The sequence below is a fragment of the Doryrhamphus excisus genome, unplaced genomic scaffold, assembly GCF_030265055.1.
Source record: "Doryrhamphus excisus isolate RoL2022-K1 unplaced genomic scaffold, RoL_Dexc_1.0 HiC_scaffold_24, whole genome shotgun sequence".
NCBI lineage: Eukaryota > Metazoa > Chordata > Actinopteri > Syngnathiformes > Syngnathidae > Doryrhamphus > Doryrhamphus excisus.
In genome coordinates, this window is record NW_026652242.1 from 924,555 (window position 1) to 939,675 (window position 15,121).

The 15,121-nt window shown below is 48.4% G+C and overlaps 1 protein-coding gene and 2 non-coding genes across 3 annotated transcripts; 1 reads left to right on the forward strand and 2 right to left on the reverse strand.

The window, feature by feature from the left end:
• Positions 1-1,117: 1,117 nt before the first annotated feature.
• trnai-aau (transfer RNA isoleucine (anticodon AAU)) lies at positions 1,118-1,191 on the reverse strand. Its single transcript has one exon. It is a non-coding gene; the product is annotated as a tRNA-Ile (tRNA).
• Positions 1,192-1,775: 584 nt separating this feature from the next.
• Positions 1,776-1,847, reverse strand: trnaq-uug (transfer RNA glutamine (anticodon UUG)). The gene has a single exon. It is a non-coding gene; the product is annotated as a tRNA-Gln (tRNA).
• A 1,243-nt stretch (positions 1,848-3,090) lies between these two features.
• LOC131111082 (uncharacterized) lies at positions 3,091-5,578 on the forward strand. The gene is made up of 3 exons (XM_058064071.1): positions 3,091-3,897; positions 3,992-4,428; positions 5,552-5,578. Exons 1-3 carry the CDS (start codon positions 3,171-3,173, stop codon positions 5,576-5,578), a joined length of 1,191 nt encoding a protein of 396 aa, XP_057920054.1. The 5' UTR covers positions 3,091-3,170.
• Positions 5,579-15,121: the final 9,543 nt, after the last annotated feature.

The following is a 15,121-nucleotide window of genomic DNA, read 5'->3' on the forward strand; positions in this document are numbered from 1 at the left end:
TCTACACTCTACAAGAAGCAATGAAGTCTGTAAAATTAAATAATTAAAAATAAAAAATCACAAAAATTTTAACTATAATGATGAAAATGGTAATATTAATGATGATTATAATGATGGTAATAATGATAAAGATTATAACAATAATTATAATAATGATAATAATAATAATAATAATATTACAATAAAAATAATAACAGGGGAAACAAGACAGTGGCATGAACATGATTATATCCTGCAAAAAGGGGTAGGCATTTATAAGCTTTTGCTTCAGCCTACTCCTTTTGGGCTAGTTGAATATATATATATATATATATATAGTTGAATACAAATGTAAATAATGGAAAGTTATATTTTGATTGATGTAAGAAATGCACTGTAATGATTCACATATTTGCCCAAATAAAGGGAAAAAATATATATATATATATATATATTTTATGTTTTTTTTAATTTTATGTACCCCGAAGCAGACTCAATCGGTACCTTGGCGTTATTAGCACCACGCTCTGACCAACTGAGCTAACCAACCACAGGACACCTTTGCATCAAATGTTTCCAGCTCAAATCAACTAACTCATCCTTAACAGACCGCATTCTCTGTGCTCGTGGTCGAAATTTTGCTTCTCGGACAACGGGGTCATCTGCCCCCATTGATTATGCAGTCACGGTGGGCGAGAGGTTTGCCGCTGCTCTGCTTTGCCATGCTGTTTTCTTTACCTTTCCCCGGTCGGTTGGCAGCCTTGATGGGGGTGTTTCGCAGTTGACTGGGTTGTGCGCTGTTGGTTATGGGGCCTGGGGGGTTTTGGGCTTTTGTCGCCGCCATGCTGTTTTCCTTGTGGTGGTGTACTGTTAGTTGTTGTCAACGGGGGCTTTTGTCGTTTCTTCACGGTCCGCATTCTCTGCACTCGTGGTCTGAAGAGGATAATGGGGTCCACTGCCCCCATTGATCTGCTCCTTGAGTCTTGGTGACCAAGAGGTTTTTTGCCGCTCTGCTTTGACATGCTGTTTTCTTTACCTTTCCCCGGCCTTGTCGAGGGTGGGTGGTGTGATGTCGGTTATGGGGGCCGGTAAGTTGCCGCCCTGGGCTTTTGTTGTTCCTGGAGCACATAAAGAAGAGTGGCTAGTACGGGGGTTGAACCCGTGACCATGGCGTTATTAGCACCACGCTCTGACCAACTGAGCTAACCGGCCACTGGACACCATTGCAATATTTTATGTTTTTTTTTATTTTATGTACCCCGAAGCAGACTCAATCGGTACGCTGGGGTCTGAGGGCGATAAGTGGGTACCTGGTGGACACCTTGTTTGTGCTCTTGACAGGTATTTCGGGACAGTTTAACAATTGGCTTTTGATGGTGGAACAAGCTAAAACAAGGAAAACAAATTGTTTAGCGTGCCTGGGAGTGGGCCCCTTATTGCAAATAGTTCCCGCTGTGATTTCCGCCGAGTGTCCCTGATGAATACATCCACTGCTCCAGAAGCAGCCTCTGCTAATTGTCGGCCATTCGCCATAGCGCACCCCGAGGTTACAGAGGTCAAAGGTAAGCCCATATTCAGCAGCACACTGGCGAAAGGTAAATTTATGTGCATTACCGTTTCCACAGGTTCCCGCTTGGTACAACCCGGCATTAATATCTCTTGGTGTAATTCTACCTTACAGATGGATGCCTTCTTCCGGCCGATACTCAGGGCTGACCTCTGGTGGTGGTGCGGTGGCACACGGTGCAAACGTCTCCTTTTTGCCCTCAAAATACAAGGGCAACAGGACAATCCCTTGGTTCCACCAAGACTTGAACTTAGACCACTGGATTCAAAGTCCAGGGTGCTAACCATTACACCACGGAACCTGCAAGGGTACAGACAGCGCCGGGCCCTGAAGTACATCCTGTCAGATTACATTAGCGTTGATATAACTTCACTGAGGGTAATTTCTCTACGCCTTCGGGCTGGGGAAAAGGTCCTAACTGTCATTTGTGCGTACGTGCCAAACGGCAGTGCGGAGTACCCGGTCTTTTTGGAGTCCTGGTGACTCCGTCGTTCTACTGGGAGACTTCAACGTCCATGTGGGCAATGACAGTGTGACCTGGAGGGGCGTGATTGGGAGGAACGGCCTCCCTTATCTGAACCCGGGCAGTGTGATGTTATTGGACTTCTGTGCGAACCACAGTTTGTCCATAACTAACACCATGTTCGAACATAGGGATGTCCATAAGTGCACTTGGCACCAGGACACCCTTGGCTGCAGGTCTATGATCGACTTTGCAGTCGTGTCATCAGACCTGCGTCCGCATGTTCTGGACAGGCGGGTGAAGAGAGGGGCTGAGCTGTCAACTGACCAGATTAAGGTTCCTTACGCTCAGGAGGCACTGGTTGAAATCCCACAGCTGGCATTTTCCTGGTCAGCTCCATTATCCACGACTGGAATGATTTGGCAGCAAAAGACTGTCAGATTGTACAAGACACCTGAACACCTTGAGAAGAAGATTAAGAGAGGTTTTGTTCTAATGAGAAGGGTTTGTTTGTTGACATTGTGACATACAAAAGAGGAACTCCCCGTCGGGGAATCGAACCCCAGTCTCCCGTGCGGCTGGCGGGGATAGTTCAGCTGAAACGAGCTAAATTTTCCCCATTCATTTCCAATGAGAGAGAAAGGCCACTATGAATGTAATATACTTTTGTCCATGAGTGGCGCTGTGGCCGCTTCTGCTACACCCACCCACCACATTCATCCTGAACTTCAGGTAGAAATTAACTCTATTGAGTTTCATTATTTCATATGTTATTTGTGTTTCTCAGAGATTGCTGCGCACCATTCAGGGTTGCAGAGTCTTCTGCGGAGAAACACCTCAACTGGGATGCATGGCAAACAACTGACACAATTGTTACTGAGGCCACATCTGTGTGCCTCAGAATATCCCCCGTTATACGGCACCTTCGCACAGTTCCTGTCGGCTGCCTTCTCTGTGGTGGACCAGGAAGACCTGCAGAGGCTCCAGGATGCATACGTCTTCTGTGGCATCCAGCCTGCAAATCCCACCAAGCAGCATATTCGTGAGCACTGCAGGATAAAGAGTCCGCCGCCCGGGACGCTTATTCAGAGAGTGGAAGGGGTGTTGAAGCACTTTCACCTGACCACAGATCCGAATGGCATCCCTCTTTATAAGCCCTCCATGCTAAAGAGATGGAGGATCCAACGAGTCCACATTCTGCGCGGTTGCCTCAGTGATCCTGAGGTGGAAGGGGGCATACTGTACCGCCGTGGAGGAACGATACAGTTAAACCACGTGCCAGGTGAGCGTGCAGCAGTCCCCGTCTGGATCCCCATCAGAGGCACGTCGCAGCAGGAGGGCTACCACTTTCACCAGGCCAAATGGGTGACCGGCACGCAGGTCTCCCCAGAGCTGTTCCAGGCCCAGGCCATGACAGGAGTGTGTCGCTGGAACTATCAGCGTCTGCTGGACCTGAAACTGCCAGGCGTTTCTCTCCCGCCTGTTTTCAACCCTGCACTGATATGCTCCCTGAATGCTGTTTCCAGACGGGTCTTTGGCGAAGAAAAGTACCCTGCTCTTCGTCTGGCAGCTGAAGACACCGGGGAGAGGTTTGGCCTGGAGTACAGGGAGCCAGAATGTTGTCCGGTCCCTTTAGACTGGGACAAACATAAAACCAAGAAGGACCCCGGCCACGCCACAAGTGCTCCTTCTCCAGGCATCCTGCCTGATCAGGGAGCTGGTCAGGGAGCAGACCCAGTGCAGCCTTCCTCCACACCTCCCACCAGGCTTTTCAGCTTTGTTCACCCTCTTCAAACTGCTACTGTGACTACGTCTAGTCGTGTGGCCCCTATCCCAGCATCTGACTTGGACAATAAAGCTTCTGTTACTGAGCTTCAGCCACAGCCAGGTAAAAACCTAATCATGTGTCCCCTTGTTCTAATAGTGTTGCATCTTGTTTGAACCAAATAACAAATGTGTATCTCTTGGTTTTCTTTGCCTAGAGCCCACAAGAAGATTACCCATCCAATGTTCTCCGACTGCTGCCCGCACTGGACCAGTGAAGACTGGAGGGAGAGTATTTGTGTTGGACCACAAGCGCTGGCCGTCTCCAAAGAAGTCGGCAATTGACGAGCTCCTTAATAAACACCGCGGGCACGAGGACATGATCAAGCTTGTGGTTCGGGAGTATGGCACTCTTGTCCACAAGTCCAGCAAAGACCCCAACAGCATGCTGCATCCAACATCAAAATTGCATATTTCCAAATACATGAAACACAACAGTAAATTTCTCAATACATCATCTTCACTAAATACCAGCCCAGAGAAGCTGCAACATACACAGCAGCTTTGGCAGTTGCTAAGCACTACCTCTGCTGTGCCTGTCGTGACACTGCCTGCAGCTATGGTCATTCCACCATCACCACCACCACCACCACCTGCTCATACCCCATTGGAGCAGGAGCAACCACCTCCCGTGTCAAATAAACTCAAACAAAAACATGTCTGTGCTGTTGTCAACCAAAATCAAAATATCAAGGGGATGGGACATCAATACATGACTTTTATCAGCGGGGCCCTGTCAGATACTTTTATTGCGCCACAAAAGTGTGTGTTTTATTTCAAGCACTGGTATCAATATAAGCCTGATAGGAATAGTTTGTAATCATATAGGGATTAATTGGAAAAAATATATATTGTGGAGAAGAAAATGGTGACTTGACTGATGCTTAGACGGGATTCGGACACCTGACTTCATTTCTCCAAAGTCTCTCTGCTTGTCTGACATCCGTCTCGCATCCTGATTGGCTGGCAGCAAATGTCAACAACACAAGCGCGGCCCGCGCTTGGCAAGTGAGAATTCTACCACTGAACCACCAATGTCACGTGGGGACACACTGTAAGAGAACAAAATTCAACTGTCAAGTGGATGAGCCTCTGCAAAGTGGCGCTGAATGACAACACATCACAATGTCATACTCTTTGGATTCAAGCACCTTCTGGCGTACTGGGATCCACAACAATCATGTCAGCTGTGGATGCAACGTCAATTCGTTCTTGAAGGGCAAGTGACAAAAAGAAGTACATGGTTGACAAATCAGCTGCCAAAGTTTCACTTACCAAGCACCCAGGCACTGCTGGAATTTGAACCCACGATCTCCTGTTTACTAGACAGGCACTTTGACCAGCTTAGCCACAGTGCCAGCAGTTCATCTGGTACCAACACAAAAACAGTTCGCCAGTGGGGAAAAATGTTCATACAAGGGAGGGAGTCCAAAGTCCAACACATGTGTGAATTGAGAGTCCCTGGGTGGGCTCGAACCACCAACCTCTCAGTTAACAGCCAAACGTGCTGACCAATTGCGCGACAGGGAGTACAACAGCATGACTGCAGTAAGGTTTCACTAAGTGCTGTCCACCTTAACTCTCGGGTGGTCCGGTCTGTTACGTTTCAGGTGTCATTCTGAATACTGCCCTTTCGCAGGAAAAGAGCCTTTGTACTTTTTCAACATGAGCTCTAAAGAAAGGTATAAGCTGAGATATACTGCATTGGCCGGGAACAGGACCCGGGTTTCCCGCTTGACAAGTGAGAATTCTTTTTTTTTTTTTTTTTGTCCCGTCCAGCCATTGGGGCAGATAGTATTGTTGATCTAAATGCCCTTACATGCTAGACAGATTTGCTCTGTGTCAGGAAAGGTGTTGGCTACAACTTCCCTGTACCATGAAATTTTATTTGCCGTTATTTGATGTCTTTGTTATGCCATTTGGGACGACCGGACCGGAGCAAGAAGAAGAACAGAAAAGAAGAAGAGAGAAGAGAAAGGTGGGGTCGGGGGGGGGGCAGTAGAGGGAGAGACAAAAACAGCAGCAACAAGAATTCCCAAAACAACAACAGTGACAAACAGAACAGTTAAATGTCAATGATGGCTAAGGGTCACACTGGAGATGATATCAGTGGAATGAAACAGTCCAACTTACCAATAGCAATAGTAACAATGAAGACATGACCCATGATAGTAAACACTATTGCAACCATACAGTTACAGTAATTAAAATCTCATTGCTTGACATCATTATTACTGTAATAATAGCATACCAATACTATATAAACATCAGGGATAAGATAGTAGATTGTATAGAGAAGCACCCATGTGCTGTGAGTGCCCATATGGAGGTGTGTTGTGTATGTGAATGCGAGTGTGTGAATGTGTAATTGTCACTGAGAATGACAAAAGGAGAGAGACTGCCTTCTACCACCCAGCAAACCCCGCCCCGCGCAGCCAGGTCAAGCCCCCACCGCCAGAGATCCTCCGGCCCCGTGGGTGTGGGCAAAGCCAGGGCCGACTCCCCAAGACCCGCCCCCGAAGCAACTCCCCGAAGAGACCAGCAAGAGGCCATGGAGGAGCAATCCCAACCGGCAACAGGGCGCCAGCAGGCCGGAGGAGAGCCGCACCCCCGAGACCAGCGGGAGACCATACCCCACTAAGGCAGAAGGGCATTGAAGGCAACACACCCGTGGGCACAGGGGCGCCCCCGCCAACCGGGAGGGAGCCCATCCACGGCCGGAGGCGCCGCCCCCCACACACCCCCAGGAAGCAGAACCTGGCCCGCCCCAGGTAACCCCAGGCCTGACCACCGATTTAGGACCGCCCCGGCCAGGACAGAAGAGGCCCGGGCACACTGCCCCATGGAGGACCGGGCGGTTGAGATGGAACACCCTACGCCAGACCCCCGCAGAGCCCCCCCCCCCGTATATCTACATGGCCATATACCCACATACACATCCACACATATGCATATATATATACATATATATATAATTATAATAAAACTAATCATTAATTATCTAAGTATTTAAAACAATGAATACATAAAATAAACTCAGACACATGCACACCCCATCCACTCAATACACACACATGCTGTGGACGTCCCCGGGTTGGGCGTCCGGGGCATCACAGGGCGGGGGACCCAGGGGTCCCAGACCCACAACCAGGCCCCGAGCCCAGGGAGGTACGGACCGCCAAGGCATAGCACCCCCAGACTCCCCTCGACCACGGCATCAGGGCTACTGCAGTGTGGCAGACAAAGGAGCGGGCGAGGGGAGGAGGCCCGCACATGAGCAAGCGGAGGGGGCGAGCAGGCGAGTGGTGAGGCGCTCCACTGCGCCGGCCGACATCCACCGGGCAGCTCACCCCCGTGAGGGAGAGCCATAGCTCCAAGTCACGGGGAGGCCACGCACCAGAGCCGAGGAGTTAAGACCAGCGCAAGGCCCCCGAAGGACCCCACCATCCACCGGGAGGGCCAGCCCCCCCCCGCCCCCAGAACCAGCAGCGCTCCGCCCACGTACCGGAGAACCATCCCCGACGAGCCCTAAGGCAAGACTGGGGATGGGCAAAGACAGGGACAGCGATGCGGCAGAGCATAGGACCAGTGGCAGCAGACACCCAAACGCCCGAAAGAGCACCGCCCCCCCAGCAGGCCCCACCCCGAGGAGCATGCTCCCCATCCCCACACGCCACCCCGGCCCCGTACCCACGAGCAGGATCAGGTCCCCTCCCAACACACAGCCCGGTCCCCGCAGCAGCCACCACAGCGCAACAACCCCAAGCCACCACCGTAGACTTCAGGCCACCAGCAGCGCGGACCCCACTGCCTGGAGGCCGGTGAACGCCCCCCCAAGGGCACGTTGGCGCCCGCGACCCAGGACAGATCCAGGGAGGTAGCGCCAACCATGACACCAGGGCAAGCCCCGGCGTCAGCTGGTTCCAGCGGGACCCCCAGGAAGGCCAGGCAGACCAGACCAAAATATCCTGCAGCCCAGGGCACCCCGAGCGAGCCGCCAAGCCCCAGCAGCCAGCGGGCCAATCGCGGGGGTAGGCAGTACGCTCTCCGGTCCAGCCCGCTACACCTGTGTGTGTGAAGATGGTATTGTGTAGATAGTGCAATTAAAAATAGGCCTGTCCCATAGGGCTGACCTATGTGTGTGGTGTATGTGTATGTGTGTGTGTGTGTGTGGAAGGAAGCTGAGCAATGGTGGGTCCCCTGCCTGCCCAGACCCCCCCCCAGAACTGAGTGTCTAAGGTGCGGTTAAAATTGAAGGGTGACCAGCCAGAGGAATGCCGAGGACAAAAGGGCATCCGCAAGGAAACCCTTCGCCCCCGGCAAAACCAGTTGCAGGCCACCCCCCAAAGTCCGCCAACCGAGCCGGGCAAGCCAGCCGCCCGGAGCAAGCCCTGGGCCACAGGACCAACCACGGGCCCCACCCAGCCCATCGTGGCGGCCAGTCCGGCCTGCCAGCTCCCCCCCGGAGGGCCCCACCAGAGATTGAGCCAGCTATGCCACCCCCAGACCACCAGGAGCCGCGGACAAACCACACGCCCCGAGGCTGCTCCTACAACCACCAGAACAGCAGGAACCGCGCCCCGGCAACACATCCGTCACCATGGCAGCCCAGGGAGTGACACCACAGAGACCGCAGGAGAACCGGGACCCGCATGGGGAAGAGCCCAACCCCACCCCCCGGGCTCGTGAGCCAAGAGTGCCAGGGCGGGACAGAGACACACACACCAGGCAGCAGAGCCCACCAGGCAGACGATACCCCAACAGCCGCAAAAAGTGAATGCCCCCCCCAGTCCCACCCTCCACCACAGCGCCGACCCGTCTCCACCACATCTCCCATCCACCCACGGACCCGCCAAGTAGGACACCCCGGAGGCGGGAAGACCGCCACCAGACCGGAGACAGAAGGGGCCAACCAGACACCGGCAAATAGCAGGGGCCGCCCGTGAGCCACCGGCCAGCCCCACCCCCCAACCCTTGGTCGAGGCCCCCCCACGACCCAGAGCCCACCACCCCGCCCCCCAAGCAAGCCCCCCGCTAATCCCGGCCCATGCCGCGCAGAGTACCACCCCCACCGCTATCCGCCCCGCTACCCACGCACCCACAGCCAGCCCCCCACCCGCCCGCCCCACATCCACCACAACCCAGCCAATCCCTCCACCGAAGGGAGGGAAGCAGGTAATGCCCCACCCCAGCACCGCACCTCCCCACCCAGAGCCCAAGCTGCACAAACGAGACCCCCCCTCCCGTATGAGCTTACCAGGCGCCCCACCCGGGGCCATACACCTACCATACACAAAAATTAAAATTGAGAATAAAAATAATAAATAAAAAATAAATAAATAAATAAAAATAAAGTAAAGTAATTGATAATAATAATAATAATAGTAACCATAATAATAATAGTAGTAATAATAATAATAACAATAATAATAACAACAATAATAATAATAACAATAATAGTAATAATAATAATAGTAATAATAATAATATTTATTGATAGTTATGTATGTATAATAATGATACTACTATTGATACTTAATATATAATAATTTATATAAAATATATAATATTATATAATATAATATATAATATAATATAGGGAAGGCTCTGCAAGGGCAGCGGGGTATAACCACCCGTGCCCACACCAAGGGCAGGGCCAAAGCCTCCCATGCCCATACCCCACGGTCCCACACAGTAGCCAGGCCAGAGCACCCAGGGCAAACCCGGCCCACCCCCAGGGGCGAGGGAGGCCGCGGAGGAACCAGCGCCACCGGACGCACACAGGCCCCCCCCAGCAGCAGCAGGCGCCCACCACCCACAGGATGCGGCTCCCCGTCTACCCACCACCCCGAGGGACGGCCTGCACCACCCCCGGGACGACCACCACCACCCCACCCACACCCCATCCCCAGATCCGGACAGCCCCCCACCAACCCCCACCAGAACCTCCAGGGGGTCAGCCCAGCAGGAAGGGGCAGAGATACACGGCACCCACCCGCTCACCCCCCAGACGCCAGGGCAACCCGGCGACCAAGACCATGCCCCAAGCCAGAGGAACGAGACCGCCAGGGGCAGAGACAGGCACACTCAGCCCTTCGAGAATTACATTAAGAGATTAATTTAAGAGATTAATTATTGGAGCCCATATAGATTGAAATTCTGACAGTTGTTCTTTGGATTCAGCAGACATTCTCTCAATTGCTATATGATCTAACAGAAGATTTTTGTAAAAGGCTATGTTCAGTTAGCATAATACAGGTGAGGAAGGAATAGAGGTCCCAAGTGCCAAAGAAAGGTCCTCGCACACTGCTTGCCAGAAATTACTAATGGGGGCACATGCCCACATGGAGTGTAAATAATCATCTACTACATGATCTGGGCAGTATACACAGATGTTGGAGTCGGTTAGACCCATTTTAAACATTCTCTGCCCTGTGTAGTGTACTCTATGAATGGTTTTGAACTGAACCAACTGTAGGTTGGGATTTTTTATTAAACGGAACGAATTAAGGCATATTTGCTTCCAGAACTCAGGGTCACAGCTTGTAGATAAATCTAGGTTCCATTTGGAGACTGGAACCCCAACGGTGTTGTCACACTTTGACAAAAGAACATACAACTTGGATAATGTTTGGGGAGTGGATACGTTTAAGAATTGGTCAATGGTGGGATAGCTTTCCCAAGATATGTTACGAAACCTAGCTCTAATTATGGATTTAATTTGTGAGTATTCAAGAAATGTATTCTGGCTTAACCCATACTGTGTAACAAGGTAAGTGAATGACACAAACTTCCCCCCCCTTATGATATTTTCCAAGCAACTTATTCCTTTGTCATGCCATGTTGTAAAATCCAAGGGTTTTTTTTAAGCAATATATCAGGGTTATTCCAGATCGGAGTGTACTGGCAAGGATTGAGCCACCAAGCCACCAATTCCCACCAAGCTGTCAGAGTGGTTTTAATATTTATGCTTTTAAAACAATCGTGTTTCCTAAGGATTTGACTTATGAAAGGTAAGTTAAAGATGGGGATTTCTTGGCTAAATGATTGTTCAATGTCTAGCCATAACTGATCCAAGGGGTTAGGTTTTATCCATTTTAAGATATACTGTACCCTATTTGCCAGGAAGTAATTGGAGAAATTTGGCAGTTCTAAGCCCCCACATTCTTTAGATTTTTGTAATGTTTTTAGGCTTATTCGTGCTGGCTTATTTTTCCAAAGAAATTTATTTATATATGAATCTAATGACTTAAACCAAGTTATAGATGGTTTGGTTGGGATCATAGAGAACAGATAATTGATCCTTGGTAATATCATCATTTTCACAGTGGATACTCTGCCCATAAGAGAGATCGGCAAAGTTCTCCAACGTTCAAGATCATCCTCAATCGATTTCAACAGTGGGGTATAATTCAAGCTGATCAGGTCTGACAGATTGGAGGAAATGTTGATGCCCAAATACCTGATATTCCCTGAACGCAGTGGTATAGAGGGGGTGCTCTGGAAAACGAAATTAATGGGCAATACTATGGATTTAGACCAGTTAATAGAGTAGTCCGAGAAGGTGCTAAAGTTATTGATGAGTGTGATAGCTTGGTGCAGTGAGAAGTGTGAGTTTTTTAGGAAGAGTAACACATCATCAGCATAAAGGCTTATCTTATGATGAACGTTTGTTGTGTGGATCCCTTTAATATTTCCATGTTGTCGAATTGCAGCTGCAAGAGGTTCAATGAAAATAGCAAACAATGAGGGGGAGGGTGGACAACCTTGCCTAGTACCTCTTTGTAAAGTGAATTCTGGAGAGATCAGATTATTGGTTCGAACGGAGGCCTTTGGGGTGCTATATAATATTTGGATCCACGTTCTAAATGACTCTCCAAAGCCAAATTTCTGTAGGGTTGCAAAGAGAAATTTCCAGTTAACTCTGTCGAATGCCTTTTCAGCGTCTAGTGAGACGATTGTGGTTTCCAAATTATGGATGATAGAGTGATCAATCAAATTGGTTAAGCGGCGTACATTGCTAACTGAGTGTCTCCCCTTGATAAATCCTGATTGATCGGGATGTATTATATGAGGGGTAACTTTTTCCAGTCTTCTAGCTAATACTTTGCATATTATTTTAAGATCCGCATTAATAAGTGAAGTTGGACGATAACTGGAAGGTAATGTTGGGTCCTTTTCTGATTTTAGCAAAAGACTGATTGTAGCAGAATTCATATATGGGGGTAGGCGTGCATTTTCTTTTATTTCCTGAACCATTAAAAAAAAAACTGGGGCTAGCAGTGACCAGAATGTTTTATAAAATTCGGCAGGAAACCCGTCCGGTCCTGGTGCCTTGTTATTTGGCATTTCCTGTAGAGCATCATAAAGATCTGTTAGTGAAATGGGTAAGTCCAGGGTTGTCACCTGATTTTTTTCTAATTTTGGTAATTCTATGGTACTTAGAAATGTTTCAATGTCTGGATCAGAAGGGTTAATCTGAGGTGTGTATAGTCTTTTATAAAAGTCCCTAAAGACTGAATTAATTTCCTCCGGAAGGTGAGTGATGTTACCTTCTGAGTTTCTAATGGAGGAGATAGAGTTTTTTTCTTTATTAAGTTTTAGTTGGTTAGCTAAGAATTTTCCAGATTTATTGGCATGTTCAAACTTCTCCAAACGTAGTCTTTGTAATTGGAACTGAATTTTCTTATCAGTAATTTCTTTTAAATCTAATTTCAATTTTCTAAGATTATTCAGAGTATTCTCATCCTGTGAATTTGCATAAGCGGTTTCAAGGAGTTTAATTTTTTCCTCCAATTCCAATTCCAATAATCTTTCTTTCTTTTTCTTATATGATGAGTAGGAGATAATTTTCCCACGCATTACTACTTTTGCTGTCTCCCAGAGAACACAAGCCGAGGTTCCCGGTTGGTCATTAAAATCTAAAAACATTGTCCACTCTCTCTCAAAGACCTTTAAAAAGTCTGGGTCTTTAAGCAATGATGTATTAAATCTCCAGCATTTAGTAGGTGTACTTGTGGTTTGGTTAGTGAGAAAGAGAGAGACTGGTGCGTGATCACTAATAATGATAGGGTGTATGTGGATATTTGATATGTCAGATAAGATTGAGCTACTTGTTAAGAAGTAGTCAATTCGGGAGTACGTGTGGTGCACTGGTGAGAAATACGTATATTCTCTGTGAGTAGGGTGATAAGAGCGCCAAGCATCACAAAGACCAAAATCAGTCATATATTTTTTCAGTGTTGTTGTTGCTTGAGACTCACGATGTCCCCCAGCTGGGCTAGACCTATCTAAATCTGGATTAAATACCAAGTTGAAGTCCCCTCCCAAGATCAAGCTTGAATCCAGGTGTGCAGAGAGAGAAGAAAAAAAGGTGTGAAAGAAAGAGGGGTCATCAACATTAGGACCATATATGTTGGCAATGCAAAATTTAACATTGTCCACAGATATGTTGATTATTATATATCTACCTTCTATGTCTATAGTATTGTTGAGCAGTGTAAAATTGACCCTCCGGCGAATTAAAATGGCTACGCCCCTCTGTTTGGAGTTGTAGTTTGCTAGGTATATGTGTGGAAACTGTGGTGAGTGAAATGTATGGGCAGCTGCATTGGAGATGTGAGTCTCTTGCAATAAGACAATGTCTGCTTGGATATTCTTTAGATGGTTAAACATTTTTTGTCTTTTTTCTCGAGACCCGACTCCCCTGACATTCCAAGTGACAAATTGCAGTGAGGACATCCTAGACTAGCTTATGATGATATGTGTGTGTATATATGTGCAAGTGTGAAGTATATGTGCCTGTAGGTAATGTAAGCATATACTATTACATATATGCTTAAAGTGCACATGGGCATATTATAATGTAGTCCTCCTGATCTGACTAGTGAAGGTGTAATGTTGGAGTATGCATGTGTGAGATATGCGTGTGTGTAAGTGGCAGTGTTGTAGGTTTATGTGTCAGATGTACAGTACGAGCCACCTGTGTACATGGATGTGTGTCTTTATGTACAATGTTTGTATTTGCGGGTTTGTGATTATGTGAGTGTGTGTGAACTGTATAGACATGCTGGTACAGAAAACAGACAAGTGACAAACAGGAATATAAGTGAGTGAAAGAGGGGAAAGACAGTGAGAAAGTGTGCAAGACAGGGAGGAAAGGAATGAGGTGACATGCAAGGGAGAAAAATGGGGAGTAATTTGAAGGCAGAGTGCAGGCGTTAACGAGGATGAGCGCGTTATAATATACGAACCTTTATCATGTAACTATGAAAAAGTAGGACGTTACCTTACCTTACCAAGCATATTCAGTTACCATGTTAGAATGATTAATACAGCCATGGTGTAATTTCACGATCGCGGTATAGCTGTCCATTAACAAAGAGTTTGTCCACTGTGATGACAGCTCGGCACCCCTCGTTGATGAACTTTTTTCGGATAGGGAATAGGCGACGGCGTCTGTCGAGGATCTCTCTTGGGAACTGGTCGTTCACGCTGAAGTCCGTCCCCTTCAGCTCTCGGCCTCGGCCTTTCACCTGCTCCTTCTGCTTGAAGTGTTCAAATTTTGCCACGATGGGTCTCGGTCTTGTATTTTCTGGCTTCTTGGCTCCCAGGCGGTGGACGCGATGGAAGGTGATGTCCCCGATGACGTCAGCCGGGAGCTTGAGCCGTTGCGCCATGAAGGCCCTTATGGATTCTTCCGGGTCTTCCTCGGATTTCTCCGGAATTCCTGCAAAGACGAGGTTGTCCCTCATGCTTCGAGCCTGAAGGTCCAAGATCGTTTCCTTCATGGACTTGTTTTCCTGGCGGAGTTGTGAAACTCCGTCGGTGAGGGACTTCACCGATTCACGGAGGGTTGCGTTCTCCGTCACCAAGGAGATTATTTGTTTTTGGCTGAAGTCCAGAGACTCACGGATGGCCTGAAATTCTTTATGGAGTACCTCGACAAGAGCCAGGCGGCCGTCCAAGCAAATCAGCCTCTTGTCGATGGAATCGAGGATGTCCTTGATGTCTGTGCCTGGTGGCGACGTCTCCCCAGGGGAGTCCTCATGACGGCTACGCTTGGAGTTCGGCGTCTTGGGTGACTTGCCCGACTTGCCCATGACGATACTATCGAAGCAACCGTCGATGTACTCCTCCAGATCTTCCAGGTTTGTTTTTTGTGAACTGTAACTTTTCCAGCAGTTAAATACGTTGGTTTATATGTGAGAATTCTACCACTGAACCACCAATGCCACGTTTGGAAACACTGTCGGAGAACAAATTAAATTGTTGAGTGGATGTGCCCC